Source organism: Babjeviella inositovora, assembly GCF_001661335.1.
Source record: "Babjeviella inositovora NRRL Y-12698 unplaced genomic scaffold BABINscaffold_9, whole genome shotgun sequence".
Classification (NCBI taxonomy): Eukaryota; Fungi; Ascomycota; class Pichiomycetes; order Serinales; genus Babjeviella; species Babjeviella inositovora.
In genome coordinates, this window is record NW_017566846.1 from 282,900 (window position 1) to 303,674 (window position 20,775).

At 50.8% G+C, this 20,775-nt stretch overlaps 5 protein-coding genes across 5 annotated transcripts; 1 reads left to right on the plus strand and 4 right to left on the minus strand.

The window, feature by feature from the left end:
• Positions 1-152: 152 nt before the first annotated feature.
• On the minus strand, positions 153-2,731 carry RAD16 (DNA repair protein; the record flags this gene model as incomplete). Its single annotated transcript, XM_019127154.1, has 1 exon — positions 153-2,731. The coding sequence occupies exon 1, from the start codon at positions 2,490-2,492 to the stop codon at positions 153-155; it is 2,340 nt and encodes a 779-aa protein (XP_018984065.1). The 5' UTR covers positions 2,493-2,731.
• Positions 2,732-6,029: 3,298 nt separating this feature from the next.
• On the minus strand, positions 6,030-6,269 carry MED15 (Med15p; the record flags this gene model as incomplete). The annotated part of the gene is made up of 1 exon (XM_019131897.1): positions 6,030-6,269. A coding segment is annotated over one exon (240 nt), but the record flags the coding sequence as incomplete, so codon positions are not given.
• Positions 6,270-8,662: 2,393 nt separating this feature from the next.
• Positions 8,663-15,582, plus strand: FAB1 (1-phosphatidylinositol-3-phosphate 5-kinase). The gene has a single exon (XM_019129347.1). It carries the CDS (start codon positions 8,790-8,792, stop codon positions 15,501-15,503), a length of 6,714 nt encoding a protein of 2,237 aa, XP_018984067.1. The 5' UTR covers positions 8,663-8,789; the 3' UTR covers positions 15,504-15,582.
• A 407-nt stretch (positions 15,583-15,989) lies between these two features.
• On the minus strand, positions 15,990-17,005 carry BABINDRAFT_162430 (acetate uptake transporter family protein). The gene has a single exon (XM_019129348.1). The coding sequence runs from the start codon at positions 16,831-16,833 to the stop codon at positions 16,015-16,017; it is 819 nt and encodes a 272-aa protein (XP_018984068.1). The 5' UTR covers positions 16,834-17,005; the 3' UTR covers positions 15,990-16,014.
• Positions 17,006-18,633: 1,628 nt separating this feature from the next.
• On the minus strand, positions 18,634-20,283 carry BABINDRAFT_162431 (uncharacterized protein). The gene has a single exon (XM_019129349.1). The coding sequence runs from the start codon at positions 20,190-20,192 to the stop codon at positions 18,945-18,947; it is 1,248 nt and encodes a 415-aa protein (XP_018984069.1). The 5' UTR covers positions 20,193-20,283; the 3' UTR covers positions 18,634-18,944.
• Positions 20,284-20,775: the final 492 nt, after the last annotated feature.

Here is a 20,775-nt window from a genome sequence, read left to right on the forward strand (position 1 = left end):
TATAACCAGATTAAATATACCCGAAGTTAGTGTTAAATAGTAGGGAGTGATTTATGTCTTCAATATAGCTTTGAGTAAGTGGTATGCTCTCATTTAACTTAAATTACGGTAAAAAAAAATTGGCTCTAAAAATTTCCAACAATAGTTACTGGTTAATTGTTAAACAAAAACTGCAAATCCGCGGTGGTCAAACGACTGACCGCAGCATCATCATGGTTGATAGTGGCATGGATCATGTTTGCCTTCTTATCCTGCAACTCGATGATTCTCGACTCAATACTATCCTCAATACAGAACCGGGTGATCTTTACCGGCCGGTGCTGTCCGATTCTATGAACCCTGTCCCCCGACTGCCATTCTACGCTGGGGTTCCACCAGGGATCCATGATAAACACTTGCGACGCCTCGCACAAGTTCAACGCCACCCCTCCGGCTTTAAGCGACACCAAAAAGACCTCCACCGACGGATTTTCCATAAAATGCTTGATCGTCTTTTCGCGCTGGATGGGCGACATGGAGCCTTGGAGTTTGACCGTGCGGAAACCCGCGCGCTTCAAGCGCCACTCCACCAAGTCGAGCATGCTGGTGAACTGCGAAAAGACAATCGATTTGATCGTTTGTCGATCGCTGCGCAATTTGTACAACTCCTCCACTAAAGCTTCGATTTTGGTGGACGAGCGCCATTCACCGTCCATGCGGATCCGCGACACAATCGAGCCTTTCTTCGAGATTTCCGCATCCACCTCAATGGCCGGCGCCTGGAGATCAATGCTCAAACCGATGTGGCATACGGGGCACTCCAAGTCCTTGGCAGCCCCCAGGAAGCTCTCGCAGTACTCACTAATACACATGCGGCAGAACTTGTGGTGGCACTTTGACTCAATGGCCTCCTCGGCTTCGTCATCGCACAACTGGCAGACGAGCACCCCGTCAACAGTACCCAAGCCCAGTCCCGCCCGCTTCAACACTAAATCCGGATGGTCTGCGAGCTGGCGCATCCGGGTAATGAGGGTGAAAATGTTTGCGTAGTTGTTCAAAACAACCCCTTCGGCGACATAATCGTTAAAGCGTCTCCGCGAATCCGAGTACAAACTGGAGTATAGGTCCTTCTCCTCCTCGTTAAACGTGTCTCTGCGGATCTCCACCACCCTTGGAGGCAAGCCCAAATCGTCAGCCCTTTCCACCTTGGTCCTGCGCAACATGATGTTCTTGAGCAAAACCCTGAGGTTGTTAAACGATACCTGGCCGTCACCCTGGATTCCATGCTTGAGAATGTTCTTGAGCATAAAGTGGTTGAAAAAGTTAGTGTGTAACATCGGTGTGTGGCCGCAGTCGTCGCAGTGCGAGCGATCGGAAAAGCGCCAGTTGTTCGACCGACAGTCGCACTTGGTACAGAAATACTGGCAGTACGGCTCTAGCTTCATGAACCGAAGGAGTGAGTAGATCTCGCCGATGCGGTTCTGGAGCGGCGTCCCCAGAAGGCACCATCGCTTCTGGGTCGTGAGATCGTTGGCAGCCTTCGCAGTCCCGCTCTGGCGGTCCTTGATGTTGTGGGCTTCGTCTAATACCACGCGGTAGAACGGAACGGCGTGCAACGCAGACGCTTCCTTGACCAATCCGTGTTTGCGCTTGAAGCCGTAGCGCTCCTTGCGGTGGGCGCTCTCGAGAACTGCGTACGTCGTGAGAACCACGTCAAACTTTTCCAAAGCAGCTGGGTCGGACGTTCTATTCGCACCGTGGAACACTCCCACCGTCATCGTCCCGCCGGTATGGGCCTCGATTTCCGATTTCCACTGCATGAGCGCCACCGTCGGTGCAATGACAAGGTTCGGCCGCTTCGCTCGGTCGTTCATGAAGAGCGCAATTGTCTGGATCGTCTTCCCCATTCCCATTTCGTCCGCCAAAATGCCCCCCTGGTACATGCCGTCTTCCTGCTTTACAAGCCAGTTGAGCCCCTCGAGCTGGAACGGAAGCATCTTAATCGTCATATGTACAGGGTGTGGCGCCTTTTCCGGCACGATCGGCGCCTGATCGCCAAGGGCGGGGAACACGTCGCGGAGGTCCGGGTGCATCGTGTACAACTTTTCTGTCACGCGGGTGAAGTACGGGACCCTTGGCTTCTTTGACACAGCTTTTTTCTTCGGCTTCTTTCTTGCCTTTTCCCGCGCCGTGTCCTTGAGATCATTGATCCTTTCAGAGAGCGTCGGATCGTCGATGACTTCGAGCTCGGCGTCGCTTTCGGAGGAGACCTCAATCGCCTGGGTCTGGCCGGGCACAAACTCAACATCCGAATCGGAGAGCACTACAAACTCTTCTGGCTCTGTCCTAGCCCTGCGTCTTGGGGTTCTCCTGCGTTTCGCCAACGGAACGTCATCCTCGTCCACATGGATAGCGTCGTCTTCCGTGTAGGAGACGTTGCTGCGGGTTCGCCTGGTGCTGCGACGGTTTACGTCAGGGTCGTCCCTGATAAAGCCTCCCTCGGTGTCTGACATGGAAATAGTGCTAACGGAAGTTGGGGGTTTAATGTTAGAGTTGGCACCAGAGCGAATAGAACTGAAAGTGGATTAGCAGAAATGGTGAAATTTGCCACAGTACGGATGGGCAAAAGGCTCAGAGATAAGAGCAGACAAAGAGCCAAGCAGGGGAAAAAAATAGCAATGTAAGCAAGGAACTGAAAGATAGATGGCCAGAAGTAGGATATCTGGTTAAAACGGTTTGGGGAGGAAAAAAGATTGAAATTTGCCACTGCAATTGTACGGCGTGAGCTTCTCACCGTGCATGCAGATTTGATCGCGCATATTCTCGTCCAGCGATCTAGACACGTGATGTAACATGTGATGAACAGAGGTTGTGGATAAACGTATAACCTTAGTGTACTCGGGTCCAGGGTGTTGCAAAAAATATCATGGCAATGGTCCTAAATACTGTATCAGGACCCACAGGAATAGCGTGGTTTACGATCGATATCTCAAGGGCAACAGGCATGACTAACGGTGCATACTTCCGTCTTTCTAGTAAAACTTTTCTGACGAAATTGTATCATCCACAGATTCAGTTTTACTTCTTACAATGAAACAGCTTATTACGTTAACATAAAATACACAGGAGGCACGTAGGAAAGAAGGGCGAAAACACTAATAATACAATAAAAATAGAATTGAAAAAGCGAAAGTATGCGGCTATGTGATCAAGGGGTCCTCGTTGGTGGTTTCCATGGCAAAGTCTCTGAGATTATCAAAATCAAAAAAGTTGCTGAACTCTGCATCCACCAGCGCATCAAAGCCCGGAAGCAAACCGTAAGAGAAACTATCATCCCTCAGGCGCTTCCGTAACGAAGTCTCGTTGCTTTCCGGTGACATCCGTTTGCGTTCAGAGCCTGTGAGGTCTGTCAGCTTGATCTGGTCTTCCGGCGGCGTCGGCAAGTAAGGCAACAAGTTGTCATTGATAAATGGAATTTGGTTGAACGCCGACTTGATGACTTCCGGCAAAACATTGCCCTTCCAGGAGTCTCTGATCTGCAAGTCGTGTGGCGACACCGACATCGGGTCTGCCGCCGTAAGGGCGAGGAGAGGCGACTGTTTGGGTGAGGCCAAGCCCCCTCTCAACATAGAGGAGGGAGTCTTGGCATTAAACGTGAGCGGCGTTTGGAGAATCGCAGATGGAGTGAGACCCATACTTGGGGAGTCCCTGAACTGGGATTCCTTCGCAAGAGAGACCTGGGACAACATAGAAGGGTTCGAGCCAACCTTATCCTCCTCCTCGTACAAGCCTAGCATGTTTGCGAGGGAGGCAAGGAAGTATCTCGAAGGATCGGTGGTGACCAAGCTGTTTCTCTTTACCGTACGGGAATCCAACGCTACAGAAGGCGAACTTTTGGCGGCAGGAGTAGAAGCGCCCTTAGCGGCATCAGACTTCAGGCGCGGCTTGCTTGCAGGCGTTGGGGCATCAACAGATTCGGCCGGCGTGGTAACACCCGCGGGCGTTTCGGCCGCCTTTTTCTTACTGGCACGCTTTTTTGCTGGTTGCTTCTTGAGAACAGCGGTGTCAAGTACAGGAGCCGGTTCGGTCAGCGCTGGGAGCGCACCGTCTACCTTTTGGGGGGATGTCTTGGCCTTCAACTTTTGCCTCTGCTTCGCAGGTGCTTTCTTAGCACCCTTAGCCGGCGTTGGCTGGTTCAACTGCATGTTGCCTAAGTGGGGGGTCAACGAGCCATTGGAACCAATCGGACTGGCAAACAGCTGGGGAGTTGCATTGAACGTCGGATCTGCCACCCCAGGCTGGAGGCTGCCAAAGTTACCAGGTTGGGACTGGGATGGAGGCGGAACCATCGGGAAGTTGGCCCGAGCATCATGAAGCTGTTGGGACGGTGGCTGTGGCTGAGGCTGTGCAGGCTGCGGCTGACCGACAAACTGTCTCTGCTGCTGGTTCTGTTGCTGTTGCTGTTGCTGGCGGTTCTTAATCTCGTTCTTCACAAAGGCGTAGTAGCGCAGGAATTGGGTGTTGATACTAGTGATCAACTCCATGTTGGCAAAGTACTGGTTCTTGCCAATCCCCTCCACCACATCGCGCATCATCAAGCGCATCAACAAAAGTCGTTTCGTACCGTCCACGTTTTTGGTGAGAGAGTAGAATACAGGGTAGAGCTGGTCGATCATGTTGCACAATTGCATCAAGTTCTGCACCTTAGCTTGGACGTCGCGCTTCTGCTGAGGTGTTAACTTGTCACTGAGGTTGTTCAACTGGATTCTCGTTGTGGTTACTTCCTCGATGATTCGCTTTAACACTGCGCGGTCCTCTTCTGTTTGTGGGCCAATTCCTCTCGCCGTAGCCTGAACCTGAGAGGACTGTTGGATAGGAGGTTGTTGCCGCTGCTGCGATTGTTGCTGTTGCTGTTGCTGTTGCTGTTGCTGTTGCTGTTGTTGTTGTTGTTGTTGTTGTTGTTGTTGTTGTTGTTGTTGTTGTTGCTGCTGTTGCTGCTGCTGCTGCTGCTGCTGCTGTTGAGGTTGTTGTTGAGGTTGTTGTTGCTGTTGTTGAGGTTGTTGCGGCTGCTGCTGTGGAATTTGGTTTTGACGCTGTGGCCCCGGAACTTGATTAGGGAGCGTCTGTTGCGGGTTCCCGTTTCTCGAATTTATAACCACTGGCTGCTGAGAATTTGCACTAAACATCGGAGCATTGACCCCAGCATTGTTATTGGCATTCACATTACCTGGATTAGCGTTGGCAACATTCGCGTTGCCAGTCGCACCATTCCCACCTTTTGCTCGTTCCGACCGCTGGAACAAAATGTACTTACGGATGAAAGATTGCCTCTGCTCGCTGGTGAGCTGTGACGACACTTTCCCGGACGCTTGCAACTGTGTCAAGTAGCTTAAAGCAGTGGCAGAGTGCTGTGAGACCTCTTGTTGTGTGATCGGAGCGGTCAAATTCACAGGCTGCCCGGGTTGGGTCTGTGCCAACGGTTGAGACACCAGTTGTGGCGTCCTCTGTTGCTGCGCCGGCTGTGAAAGTTGCTGTGGGATTTGCGCCGGCATTTGTGGAGGAGCCTGTCCTTGGGTCTGAGGGCGCATCTGATTATTTTGCATCTGTAAAATCTGCTGTGGATTTGGCGTCACATTTGTTCTCTGTTGTGTGTGCTGCTGTTGTTGCTGCATCAATTGACGTTGGAACATTTGCTGGGTCTTCATTTGCTGAGATTGATTCAGGTTTACGTTTGTATTCAGATTTTGATCCAAATTCTGATTCATGTTCTGATTCATGTTCATGTTCTGATTCATGTTCTGATTCACGTTCTGGTTCATGTTCTGATTCAAATTCTGATTCACGTTCTGATTCAAACCCTGATTCACGTTCTGATTCAAACCCTGATTCATATTCTGATTCATATTCTGATTCACGTTCTGATTCAAACTCTGATTCACATTCTGATTCAAATTCTGATTCTGGTTCATGGCCATACTCTGGGAAGGCTCCCCGGGTAACAGACGTTGCTGCTGTTGCTGCTGGCTGGCCATGATTCTCGACGCATACTGTTTGAACAATACCTGCAAATGCGTGTTGTGTAGGTTACGTAAAGCAGGCAAAACCTGTTGGGGAATCACCTTCGACTGGATCAAGTCAAACACCTGCTGCCAGTTTTTCACGCCCGGTGGAATCCCCTGAACCTTCGACAACAACACTTGCGGAATTGGCATCTGCTTCATCTCGGTCTTCAACTTGCTGAGCAACTGCTGTTGTTGTTGCGGCGTGAGGCCGATATTTCCGCCAGGCATGCCATTAGGTGGTACATTGAGGTCGTTGTTTCCAACCTGGGGCGAGCTCAACATCTGGCCTTGAGTGGGCTGGTTCTGGGGAATTTGGTTTTGCACCTGCTGGCGCTGTTGCTGGAGCTGCGGAGGAACCGGTGGCAACTGGCTTGCACCCTGATTCTGACCTTGGTTCTGAATCTGGTTGAGATTCTGGTTAACGTTCTGGTTGAGGTTCTGGTTGAGATTTTGGTTGAGATTTTGGCCTTGGGCCTGGACTTGGCCTGGACCCAGGCTCCGGTTCTGAATAATCTGCGCAGCCGTTTGCTGTCTCGCCTGCGCCTGCTGGTTCAAAAACATCTGTCTGGCCTGGGGCCCCATGGTAGCGGCATTCTGAGCATTGTTCATCTGTGGCATGTTGTTCATAAACTGCGGGTTCTGCATGTTCGTGTTCGCAGCGTTGTTTCCGAGACCTGCGCCATTCTGCTGCGATTGCATCAACTTCTTCTGAACAGCAGCTCTGAATTGCAACACCTTGGTTTTAATGGTGGTGATGTACTGTTCCTGAGTGCCTGAGCCCTGGAAAGCCGACTTTTCGTAGCCTTCAGCGATCTGTGTGATCTTCTGGATAGGGTACGGTAACTTGGAGAGCTCCGAGGCCATGAGACTGACGGCCTTCTTCCGCTCCTCGTGGTCAAACAGCTGTTGCCACGGCACGCCCTGTAAATTCATAGTGACGGGACTGAACTGTTGGCAGGGAGTTGGCGTTTAAAGTGGGCAGGGGTTTCTGTGGTTGCCTCGAGGGTCTGCTGTGTAGCAAGTGGGTGGCGAAGTATGAGAAAATATTTTGCGCCAGTACCAAGCTATCAGAATATACAGCAATAGAGTGGAAGATGAAGTGTGTGTGTGTGTTCTAGTCACTAGTCCTCGTTTCGGACGGCCACGGTTTTCTGCCAATTCGGTGTGTGACTTTAATTTTTGCGCCGGTCAGGGAGGCACACCGCGCTATGTAAATTGGCCGTCTGTTTGTTTTTCGTTTCTTTTTCGATCCCGAGGAAGGCTAACTGCGGTGCTCCCCACTTCACGTGACACTACTGAGCGATCTAATCGTGGGAGCGCCGTCGCCGCCCTATATGCAGGACCGGTTCTTATCGAGCTGTCGGTTGCCAGCCGATCACGCCAGATAACCTTATTTACACGCACCCAACGCAGTGACCTGTTACAGTTGTTAGGGTTTATCTAGGTTGGGGAGGGTTATTTTACAAAAGAAAATATTTGGTGTCGGTAATTCTGATGAGCTAGGGGAGACGATAGACCGATGGATATGGTGTAGCAGGTGACGGGGACGGTGGACCATAGCCAAGAGATGTGGAAGCTTGTGGAAGCTTGTGGAAAGTTTATTTCTGGTGCGGGGTTAGGTTCAGTGCCATTCACGGCACCAAAAGTGAGCGGCGGGGATGCCCGAGAGATGGACGGAGATACTTGTATGAGTCAGATAGCGGTACTTTAATCCGGACCTTTGCAGACTTAATTGACACAGAGGCGATTAACTTCTGCCGTGCGGTCAGCCGCATCTAACGTCAGCCGTTCTCCTGACCATTCCATCTCGAGAGAGGTAAACCATACGTCCCCTACTCTCGAGAACATGCTATCGGCTCCCGAAGAGCGTGATGTCCACGAATGTTAGTTCTCATACACGCCAGTGCTATCAGGTGTGGCAGTACCCTGACTGGTCTGCGGGCTGTTGCCTAGTCAAAAACTGTGTAATGCGTGCTTCCACACTGACGCTGATCAAGCCCTGCACCACTTTAACAGCTACTGACGTATGGTTTAGCAGTAGATAATTCTTCTCGAAGGATATTAACCATCCATTTGTAGCTAATAAAGCAAGCAGTGCAGAATTTGATCAGCATCACTTAGACTATACAGAAGATCTTGGGTGGCTATTAATTATTCACCAATACTACAAACCCTCATTTGTCTGGAGCCAGAAATGTCTTATATATTTACCCCCCGGGAAACAACGGCCAGATGAGAGTGTCGGAGGTGTCAAAGGCCAACTTCAGGCTTTCGGAAGCTTATCTAGATTTTGTCGACGAAAACGCTATACACTGGTTGTCACATAAACATTCAGAATTGTAAAAATGGCAACCAGTCTACTAAATTCACGTCAGTTTGAAGTAATTTTGTGAACTCCCAGATGAACTCCCAATCAGCGTCTGGATGGTGCCCAAAACCTCAACTGTGTCTGCTTTGATATCACGATAACCAGGCTTCTCCTCCACCGCCACAGTTGCGCCACTTGCCCCAGAGTGTGCCATGGTCACATGATACACTATATGCAGTCTATGTCAGACCGTTATCAAAACATAATACAAAGTATACGACTGACCAGATCGCATACCTAGAGATAATCCATACTGCGATTTATAACTCAACTTGCATATATCTACCCATTGGATTGCCTAATCCGCCAAAACTCTACCCAGAGCCAACCATTTATCTTTACCTACCAGAGGTCAATTTCATCGCCTAATCCCTTTAGTCATGTCTGAAGACGCCAACGCCACCAGTCCGGCTCCCCCAGCATATACATCATTTCCGCTCCTCCCTGAGGCAGGAGAAGCTCCAAAACCTCTATCCACACTCCTCAAAAGCACTCTACAGAAGGTTACGGCCGCTTCCACCGCAGTGCAGAATGCGCTAACCTCAACGGAGCCGCCACTTCCCGCTGCGTCCGAGGCTCTTTCACCGGTGCACAGCGCTGTCAGCCACGAGTCGGACATGTTTAGGACAAAGCTTTCGCCCGAGACCTATGAACAGCCATTCCCAGAGGCCTACGAACCGCTGTTTTCATCCCCAGGCCAAGCCACATCGCAAGATAGAAGCCTCAACGCAGAAAGACTAAATCCTGAAAAACTCAACCTGGAGGGGATTCATATACCTGAAAGAGATCACAACCCAGACGGAACTCACAGCCCCAGCCACGACCTTGACGCTTCCAGCCTCACTCCATCGAGATCTCTCCGGATCCAAACCGACTCGAACAAGCTTTTGTTTACGGAAGTACAGCCACTGGTGCAGCCGCGAATAACGGCGGTCAATGTGACCACGGACCTTCAGCCCGAGGATGTCCGCCTGCTGACGCCCGACTTTGAGCCGTCGTCACTCCAGCTCATTTCCCAAATCTTCAAGAAGCTCCCCAACGATATCGAGCTTTCTGACGATTCAGACAGCGACGGCGCCTCTATTGCCAACTCCTCCGCCTTTTCGATCATGGGAAAAAGCGTCGCTGCGTCTGCCAACACGAAAGAACCGCAGAGCCGCAACCCGCTCAAGGAAGGTGGGATCGGCCGCAAACACTGGATGCAAGACGAGTTCGCCACGCACTGTCTCAACTGTAAGAAGGTGTTCCGCACATTCCGTCGCAAGCACCACTGTCGCTTCTGTGGGCAGATCTTCTGCGGCCAGTGCACAATCTTTATTGCGAACAAGAACGCCGAGAACGGAAAAATGCGCGTGTGCAAGCCGTGCTACAACGACGTGATTATCTATCTTAGTGATGACTCCGACGAGGAACCAGAGGTAAAGATCAACTCAGGAACGGACGATCGGAGACGGCGTCGTGACACTGACAGCAACTTCCTGAGCACTCTCCGTCTCGACCGCCAGAGGACACCAAGTACCGCCGATATGAAGAGCAACGGCAGTGGGGAGCATGTGTTTGTGCCTGCCCCCACTCCCCCACCCCAGATGGCCATTCCAACCACTCGTAAGGGCGAGTCTGTGGAGATTCCCGTGAGTCGGAGCTCAAAGAACCTCGCATCGTCCGTGTCCAGCTACAAGAAGCGGCATCCGCGGTTCCAGAGCGAGGTGTTCAAGTATTGGGAGGCGCCGGAGATGCGACCGCAGAATACCGGGGGCAGTTTCAAGGGGACGTCGCTTGAGTCCAGCTTCCTAGCGTCGTCCAAGCATCCCAAACACCCCGGCCTCTTTCCAGGCTCCTCGTCTTCGGAGGAAGAAGAGGTGTCAGACGAGCTTTCAGGGTCGGAGGACGAACAGGTCATGACGTTGTATCTGTCATTAAATGTGCCGCGCGCGGATTCGAGCATGCTCTTCGCGCGCGACGACTTTGACGATGGCAAGGGCTACACCATTCGCTCGCACGAGCGCGCGCACGCATCGTTGCTCCGCATGAAGTCGCGACGCAAGAGCAAGAGCGTGAGCCAGGCGCAGCCAATTGATAACGGAATCTTTACCGCCTCTGCGTTCACGGGCCCAAAGTGGGACACCAGTGCCAGTCCGATGAAGAGTACCCCGATAAGGTGGGAGGGCATGGGTCCGAAGCGGGAAGCACCAAGTCCCATGAAAAGCGACTTTAGCCCCATTAAAGGGGACGCCACTAACCAACGAGACCTGAATACCACTACGCCGAAAAGGGAGTTCTTCCTGTACGCCAGCCAGCGGGACTTTGTCCCGGGTGCTAGGCTGAAATCAGTCTCTTCTATCGCCCTCAACCGCACGACCGATGGCGAGACCGATTCCCCTCACGTGCGGTTCACCCCAACCGTCGACGACGCCCTCTCTGACACCTTCGATGCCCACTTGAGCCAGCTTATGCTCCAATGCCTTGGGGATGGCCACCTCGACGAGCAGGTGTGGGTGGATAGCTTGGCGCCGCTCATGAATCGCGTCGGCGACATTGACGTCGGCGACACTTTAGACATCAAGCAGTACGTCAAAGTCAAACGTGTTCTCGGGAACACGCCGCAGAGCTCTGAGGCTATCGACGGTGTCGCCATAACCAAGAATGTCGACCTCAAAGCGATGCCATCCAAGCTCACCAATCCAAAGATTGCCCTCGTGATGTTTCCTATCGAATACACCAAAAATACCGACCAGTTTGTTACGTTGGGCATGATATCATCCCAGGCCGCGGTGTACGTGAACAATATTGTCCAGCGCTTGGTGTCGTTGAAGCCAGACGTGATTCTCTGCGGTAGCGCCGTCAACTTGTACGCAGCCGAGGCGTTCTGTAAGGCGGGCATCGCGGTGGTGTCGCACGTCAAGCCCCAGGTGATCGAGCGCCTCTCGCGCTACTCCAGGGCCAGCATCCTCTACTCGCTCAACGACTTGTTCTTCAAGTTCTGCACTCTCGGGGCATGTCGCCTGTTCGAGGTGCGGCGGTTTGTGTTCCGGGGAACCGTCAAGACATATCTCTTCATCCAGGGCTGCGGTTACGAGGCTGGCTTCACGATGGTGCTTAGGGGTGGAGACGAGGCGTTGCTTGAGAAGGTCAAGTACACGTGTGACTCGATGATCATGGCGTACTTTAACCGCAAGTTCGAAAAGAGCTTGCTCTTGAACCAATCACTGGGGTTTGAACCAAACTTGCCGCTGGAGTCAACACCCGTACCCGATGCCATTGACGGCACTCTGCCCGGTTTCTTCGAAGACTACATTGTTTCCTTTCGGCAGCGGTTGTTGTCAATTTCCCCTGGGATCAAGTTTCCGCTCCCCCCAATCTTGGTCAGCGCGAAGGAGGCGGAAAAGGCGCTTCTTTCCTTCGAAGCGTTGCTGAAGACAATCGAGAGTCTTCGGGAGGTGTCTCTGGAGGCGGTTCAGTTGCTAGGCTTGGACATAGACACCCAACTGTTGCCAAACAAGGAGCAGGACTTGTTGAAGATTTACAAGTTTGTCTGTGGCTTCCGACTCAGGCTCCTCCGGGACGAGTTTTCGTGGCGGAGCAGGATCTGGACGAGCTGCATGAACAACCCGGCGTACCAACTCCTTCCGTTCTGCCACAAGAATATCACGTTGCTTTACTCGATGGTCTCCACCCGCAACGCTACCCCGTGCAAGGGCCCGTCTACGCTTAACATCAACTACTACACGCACCATGACTCCAGCTTGGGCCAGTTTATCGACCAGACCGTGGCGGAGGCTGGCAAGCTCTGCGATGAGTGCGGAAATCCTTACATCGAGCATTTCAAGAGCTTTGTGCACAACACCGGCAAGGTTGATATTGTGCTCGAGCGGCTCATGAACAACAGCACCGATCACGAGCGTTTGGACACACGCGTGATGTGGAGCTTCTGCAAGCAGTGTCATCTCGCGACGCCGATGGTGAATATGATGCCCGAGACGTATCGTTACTCTTTTGGAAAGTACCTTGAGTTGTCGTTTTACAGTGAAGGGGTCAGGTTGAGCAACTCCACCTGCACTCACGACTTTTACCGCGACCACATCCGCTACTTTGGCTTCAACGCATTGGTGGTGCGCATGGAGTTTTCTGCGGTGGAGACCCTCGAGGTGGTGATCCCGAAGAAGCAGTTGGAGTGGAAACCCGAGTTGGACATTGCGTTAAAGATCGAGGCACTCAAGCAGGTGGAGGTGCGCACAAAACGGTTCTTCAGTAGCATCATGTCGCGGTTGAACCGTCTCAAGTTGGTTGATCGCGTGGAGGAGGGAATATCCATCATTGCGAAGCTCAAGGATAAGGCAAGGGAACAGTTGCTGCAGATCGAGGTGGAAACACGGGAGTTGTACAACGGAACGCTCCCGACGGTGCACCTTCCGCTCAACTCGATCATCCGATCGGTCCAGGAGCTCAGTGTAGAGTGGGACGCGGACTTTAATGACTTTGAACGGGAGTTTTTGCCGAGTGAGAATGATATTACCCGGATTACCCAGTTCCATTTGAAAAACTACTTGTTTGACAAGTACATCGACTTCAAGAAGGAGGACGAGCTAGAAAGAAAGGAAAAAACTGAAAACACAGACGGGTTAGAAGAGAAGGCGGAGGGATTAGAAATAGAGAGACAAGAGACAGGAAGGAAAGAAGGGGTGACGCATACAAGGGATGTGGAACAAGAGCAGAAAACCCAGGGCATTGCTATGCCTGTAATCGCCCTTCCAGATAGCGTGGCGACGAGTGACGAAGCACAGATTAGTCTTATGAATACCCAAAAAGTGCTCAAGGGAGTTCCAGAAAAGTCTACAGAAGTGCCACCTGTTGAACAGCCAACCGAGCAAGACTCACTAACAGAACCGGCTTCCAAACCCGCAAGACTCACCAGTGTATTGCAGAAGGCCATCGAGATCGAAGCTGCCTTGGACACCCACAAATCTGACGTTAGCGACACCCCAAAGAGTAGTTTCACGTTCAACGTTTCGCCGTCCGTGTTTACCAGCCCCGCCAAATCTGTATTGAAGCCATCGCTGATCTCAAAGCCGATACGGAGCCCGATGCGGTCGGGTCACTCTATGGAAGGAGGTTACTTCGACGCTGTGTTCAACATCCCAACCGTCCCCCGTCTCCAGTCCACTGACCTCGAGATGCAGCTTCGCAAAGGACTCAAACGGTCAAATGCAAGCGTTGCGGCCTACCGCGATGAAGCCACTACTCCATCCAATAAGGTTTCCGATTTGGCCAACTTCTTCGACAAGATGCACTTGAACCAGTTGTCGATGGAGTTTGAGCTCCAGAGAGAGAACGAGAGACGCAAGCTCAAAAAGTACCGCGCCATTCCGATCTTGTCCTCCAAGCCGCGGGTGGAGGTGTACAAGAAGATCGAAGACGCGGTGGTAGGGGAAGTCGACCTTGTGCTAAACAACGAAGAAGGCCAGGCAGGCAAGCGAGCCAAACCAAACGAGCTGGTCCGGTTTGAAGGTTTGCGAACTCCCAATTTGGGATCAGAAAGGTTTGATAGCAAGCCGATCAAGGAGCTCGCGATCGGGATGCGAAGCAGGGCCAACTCCTTCGGAGCCAATGAGGCTGAGTCGATTGAGAACGCGAGCGAGAAGAAGCAGATTGAACCTGGCTCGCTTGAGGAATTCGGCCCCCACAGTCACGCGATTGAGACCACTGAAAAGGTTTCGTTACTAAAGACCTTGACGAATTTCTGGGCCGATAGGTCCGCCACCTTGTGGGAGCCTCTCGACTACCCAATGGCCTCATCCGAGCACACGTTTGCGGACTCAGAGGTGATTGTGAGGGAGGATGAGCCTTCATCGTTGATTGCCTTCTGCTTGAGTACAGCTGACTACAAGCAGAAAATCCAGCGGATGAAGGAGGACAACCCCGACAGAGCCACCCTTGCAAAAGAAGTGAATGTTTCGAGCGCCGCCTCCGTTGCTATGTCTACCTCGACCATAGGCAAGCCGGTAGTCACTGGACCGCCGCCTGCTGCAACCGCCGCCACGTTCAAAGCGGATGTGACGTCCACCGACCATTCGGCGAACCAGGCCGCCAGAGCCAATGCCAACCTCAGGGATACCACCGCTAAGAAGGAGGTGCAGTTTGCCAAGTTGGAGAAGCGGTTCAAGGTATCGTCAGATCACGACGAGACGGAGATCGAGAAGGTCATGGCCAAGAAAACCGCCGCGCACTTGAAGTACCAGTTTGTGGACGGCCAGTCGATTCTCTCGTGCAAAATTTTCTACTCGGAGCAGTTTGAGGCGTTCCGAGAGGCATGTGGGTGCGATGTAAACTTTGTGCAGAGCTTGTCCCGGTGTGTCAAATGGGATTCGTCAGGGGGTAAGAGCGGATCGTCGTTTTTGAAAACCTTGGACGACCGTTTCATCATCAAGGAGCTCTCCAAGTCGGAGTTGGAATCGTTTGTGGCTATTGCTCCGTACTACTTCAAATACATGTCGCAGTCAATGTTCAACACGTTGACCACCGCCATCGCCAAGATTTTTGGGTTTTACCAGATTTACATCAAAAACCCGATCACTAATAAGAACTTCAAGATGGACTTTCTCATCATGGAGAATGTGTTTTACGACAAGAAGCCCACCCGGATTTTTGACTTGAAGGGTTCGATGCGCAACCGCCATGTGGAACAGACCGGGAAGGAGAACGAGGTGTTGCTAGACGAGAATATGGTGGAGTACATCTATGAGTCTCCGGTGTTTGTGAAAGAGCACGCGAAGCGGTTGCTTAGAGGGTCGCTCTTCAACGACACGTCGTTTTTGTCGTCGATGGATGTGATGGACTACTCGCTTGTGGTGGGCATTGATTCGGTCCACAAGAAGCTTTATGTGGGGATCATCGACTGTATTCGTACCTTTACCTGGGACAAGAAGGTGGAAAACTGGGTCAAGGGGACGAATTTGATGGGTGGAAAGAAGGGTATTGATCCGACAATTGTGACTCCAAAGCAGTACCGTGTGCGGTTCCGAGAGGCGATGGAGAGGTACATCTTGGAGGTTCCCGATTGTTGGTATGAGGGAGGTATCCAGGCCCGTGAGGAATAATAGAAGGCTCCGGGAAGGTTATAATACGCATATCCTTTGTAATATGAAAGAAAATAATAAATTTAAGTTATAAGGAAAATACGATTTGTAGGTAAATGGTATCCTGGAGATGGAGCTATAATCGATGAATCAGGCTTGGAGATACACTCTTCTGGTCTGGGAATAGTGTCGGAAGAAAGTGGACCCACATTTTAGGTCAGTAATGTATTCTGTTAGAGTGTATAGAACTGTCCTTTATCACCGCTAACTGCCACGAACAAGCGGCAGCTAGTATTAGTAACTAATACTCTTGTAGGTGCCCACATGGAGCATAAACAGTGTATCAGCCCTTGTGGAATTGGTGCTGATGCCGAATCAGGTCAACGGGTTCCTACGCTTCTGGTAAAATTTCGTGCGAGTGGTGGAAATATGTCAGACAACCGAACGTCAAAAGACAGTATTTCACCGCATAAACAAAAATCCTAATTGAATACGTGTTAAATGTAGCGTAAATTCAATAAATAAATAAGGCTTATCTTCTCTTGGCGGAGAGGTCTGGTAATGGCAAGGCGGAGACTGTAATGTAGGAATTTTGGGAGTTGGCCAAACCAGAAAAGGCGTTGTACCAGCCCAAGAAAGCAGTCACAATGCCCAAAATACCACCGGCCTGGGAGGTACCGGCACTGCCAGTGAATGCGCCAATGGACAACAACAAGAAGGTGTTGGCCAAGAAGAAGAACAACAAAAAGAAGGCCAAGGTAGACTTCATGGTGCACAAACACAACATGTAGGTGAAAATAGACCAGGCCAACAAGTAGAACCCTAAGGCATCAGTCAACTGTTCCTCGTGGCCCTCATAGGCCGCAATCACGCCAAAGAAGTCGGTCTGGATAGCGGCGTAGGACATCCAGAAACCGCCGTAAGATGCAAGTGCAGTAGCACCAAAAGTATTTTCCAAAACAATCTCCCACATACCGGCACAGAATTGCACAAACCCACCGTAGAAGAAGGCAAGCCCGACGACAACGTTGGGGGTGGTGATACCCATGGCCTTGGCGTTGCAGACAGACAAGACGAAGGTGGTCAAGGCGAAGGCAGACAACCCTAACGGCGCTGGGTTACCGAACTTGTGCGAGCTTGGAGCTGCATACTTGTCCGGATTAAGATTACCACCAAAAGCTTGCTGCAAGTCTTCTCTCAAGAACTTCTGCTTGCCGATGTGAATCCATTCGGCGTTGTTGCCAGACGTGCGGATCTTAGCAATATCGTGCACGGCGTCTTGGTCGTGAATTGAGCTCTTGGAGTGGATGGAACGGGTATCAAAGTCGCCTCTTTCTAAATCAACGCTCATTGTGGTGTGTATAGGGGAATGTACTGGTTGCGGAGGATAGGCCAGAAATTGATGGCGGGGATTGGTGCCTTTTATATGCCCTACATTATTTATAATGCTGATGGCCTAACCCGCAAACGTATGCAATGATATGCACGGAACCCCACTTTGGTCAGCGTTTCCTTACTTTGAGGCACGGTCATGTAGGAGAATCTGTTTAGACCCGTTCGGGTCTGATTTCCGTGCCCGGTCCAGAAACGGGAGGGAGAGAGGAAATACTAATGCGTGCATCTAAAAATGTCATGCATGAATAGTGCTTCTGTTTCCGTCCGTTAGGACCCGCATCAATGCAGAACGCTAGAACGGTACGTGTAGTCAGTTCTCAGACACTCATACATCTTGCCGCGCAATCAGTTTAGTCATATTAGTGTTTGGCAGGGAGATACGGCTGTGGCTCTGGGTAAAATCATGAGAAGGCTGGCAGAACTCGCAGCTTTCCAGGCGGAAACTCCGTTTCGAAAGGGTGGAGCCCAAACCCTATTAGGAGCTTGCAGGCGAATGGAAGGCGGCTTACGTCGATGGGCATCCTCGTAACACTTTCGGAAAGAATACGCCTGTTCTCGGAGTGGTGCTTATGCGTACCCTGATCGCCGAAAGAGAAATTTAGATTAGATGGAATTTAGGCTTCCTAACAAGCAATCAGCGCAAAGGGTGACGTTAGTTAATTATAATTAAGCAGTTGGTCACGTATGCGACGGCTCCATGTTTCCGTAGTCCGGCCCCGTTCATAGACTGTTTCACCCTTGAAACACAGGACAGAACTCACAAATATCTGGCATCTGAGATGTTTTCATTTCTAAGATGCTGATTCCTTTGTTCTGTACATACTTGTTGTCCTCCCAGAACTTGTCGGCTTACCGTCAACCCCCCGACGGAGAATCTTCGGAGAAACTACCTCGGCGGTGCATGCAGGTTTCCACGTCCTTTTCTATAGCGGGAAGCGGAACAAGTTATGCATGGCCCCCGCTCACAAGCACAAACCAACCCCGCACCCGGCTTCCCTGACCTGAATGCATGCAGCACCATGCACTACGGCAAACATCTGTGTTTCGGTGATCGATGCACGACTGTTGAGTGATGCGCTACCAGCCAGAACCAAGGTTCGTGGCTTAGCTTTTAAAGTCAACACGTTGAGAAAGAACTTTTGGGAAAAAGAAATTTAGCGATAGAGACTTGCAGTAGGTGATATGGGTAGAGTATCTATAACAAACTGTTTGTGTGTAGTGCCGAAAGACGTTTGTTGTAAGATCCAACTCTTGAGAGTGCTGGTGGGCATCTCAGACTGCGGCACCCCGGTAAGCTTTCAGCCGGCCTTTTAAAACGAATCTACGTCATCCAATGTGAGGATATTTCACCATTCATGGTGGCTGGGCAAAAGGACCATTCTTTGCCTGGCCTGGGGCGTTGGTGCTATACTGAGTAATGTTTGTGCCCCCGTATCAGTCATTTCTCGCATAAAAGGATGCACGCATATTGGAGGAATGATCCCACGAACAGACGGATGAACGGAAGCAAACTGTGGTTTACGAAAAAAAAAAAAAAAAAAAAAAAAAAAATATTGACACAGAACCAATCTTCAGCTCCCTCTTGTGATCGGTGGGTGTCGCCTGGGTCTAGTTTTTCAAATGCCGTGTAGTCTTTAAATCGTCTCCTACAGCTTGCGTATGTCCTTCTGTAGCCTCCATTCCCCTAGGGTATATACTGCAAGTATTCCATTTCAGCATAATCCACTTTAGATAAACTGACTCAGATCGGCAACTTATGGCGGTAAAATGCCGTTCCACTGGTTTAGGTAATATAAACGTATAACACAACAACCTTTGATTTTATTACATCAGTCCTAGTACTAGCTCCTTTTTGGTGTAGAAATATACATCACTTGGTTTCATACCTTTCGACTTTATACAATGCTCAAGGCGTTCACGCCAAAATTACCACGAACCACACAATATTTATACTTCAAGAACATGATAGTGTACATCATTTCATCCCAGATGTATCGCACAAATGTCTTTACTGGTACACGGGAATCATGTCTATATGTCCAACGCCAAAACAGGGAGCCTTCCAGATTATAACTGATTTTGTGGTTTACCAAAGGTGGACAACTGGATATCGGTGACTGAGTTACCTGCTGTGGTGCTGCCGAGATTATTCCCCGTACCAGCGGAGTACTCAACATCGTTCGGCACCGCACGAACTTCCTCTTCTTGGGGTTTGAACATGATAACACACACAGCACAAGCCAAGATGATGCTAAAGCCGACCCAAGACAAGAACCCGGGGATTCGATGCCAAATGATCAACTCCCAGAATACAGCGTATATCATTTGCGTATACAACATCAAGCTGGATCTGCCGGCCTTTTCGCGTTGGATCCCGGCCGTCAAGCAGAACTGCATCACAAAACCAGTGACCCCAATGAGAATGAAGAGAAACCACTGGTGACCGGTCTGGGGCACGGTGAAGGAGAGTGACGGGTGGACGGTGAGTGTCACAAACGAGATAACCACACAGGTGAGCGCAAAATAAGACACGGAAATAAGCGGATGGGCCCTTTTCCCGATGAAGCGAATAACAATCAACACGGAGGAGGCCCCACACACGCCGAGAAGCCCTACGCCGGTTGCAAAAAGGCGGAGCTGGGGATCAGTGGTTTCAACGGAACTGTCAGCAAGCGACAGAGAGTTCCCAAAAATAAAAGACGGCCTGGCCACTAGCAATACCCCGCCGAAGGAAAAGAGCCCGCACACAGACTCTACGATGGAGTAGCGTTCGCCGAGGATGAGCCACGCCAAAAAGGTGGCAACGGTGGGGACCAAGAAGGTGATGACGACCGAGTCCGAAAGCGTCATGTACTGCAAGCTGTAATACAAGCCAAAGACGCCAAAGAACCCGGTGAAGCCGCGGAGAGCCAAAAACTTTTTATATCCTGTGGGGCCCCACGGCGCATGCGGTGTCTTGTCAATATACATGTACACGAGGCAAAAGGCGTAGGTAATGGCCATACGCACAAACAAGATCTGGAGAGGGTGGATGGGTGTTTCAAACATGGGGTCGGCCTCTAGCAACTTGCAGGTCACCGCCATGATGGAGTTGAAGAACTGCGACACCACGATGAGCACGAGTCCCACGTTGGGCTGTAAGTAGGCATGATATGCAGCCCACGGTTTGGAAAGGAGTGGGTGGGTATATAGGAAGGAGAGTTTGGAGTACCCCTGCTGGAAAGACTCCGAATCTGAGAGCGTGAAACTCTCGTCGTCTTGGAGGTCGAAGGAGTCTCTGGTGGCGGAGCCCGATAGCTCTATGGGACTTGACATAGCTGATCTTGTCGTAGCAATTAATTGAAAGCGTTCTCCTTTGAAATCAAAGAAAATGAATTTTAGCGTCTAAGACAGAGAAAGAGGGATGACTAATAGCTGAAGACTATGCACGGATATTTTCTGTAGCTGCGCGCTTAAAGCGCTCTAGACTGCGCCGTGGGGCTTCGCATAAAACTACGGATACGGGAAACGACTTACAACTGTGGGATTTTTTGCGTCCTATATACCGAATGGTTTGAACGTTTGTAATGGTGGCTTATAGAGGTTTAACTGGTTTTGGGAGGTTTCAAAAATCCCGTGCACTGCTCATCGAGGATGAAAATAGACTAGGCGGAAAACTCGGGCCGAGACCGATTCCGTGCTAAAAGCCTACAGCCACACTCGAAATGCTTAAGTGAGAGATAGGGCGGGTGTCGTCACGGGTATTGGCTGAGAAAGCGATACACCAAGCACCACTGCTATCTTTAGAGTAGTTATTTTGATGAGACATTATCGCTACTACGTGTATACTATGATTTACAAGGATGTTTCTCCACCGAATCTCCAGGGCACGGAAATATGCTTGCGATAATGGTGTGGC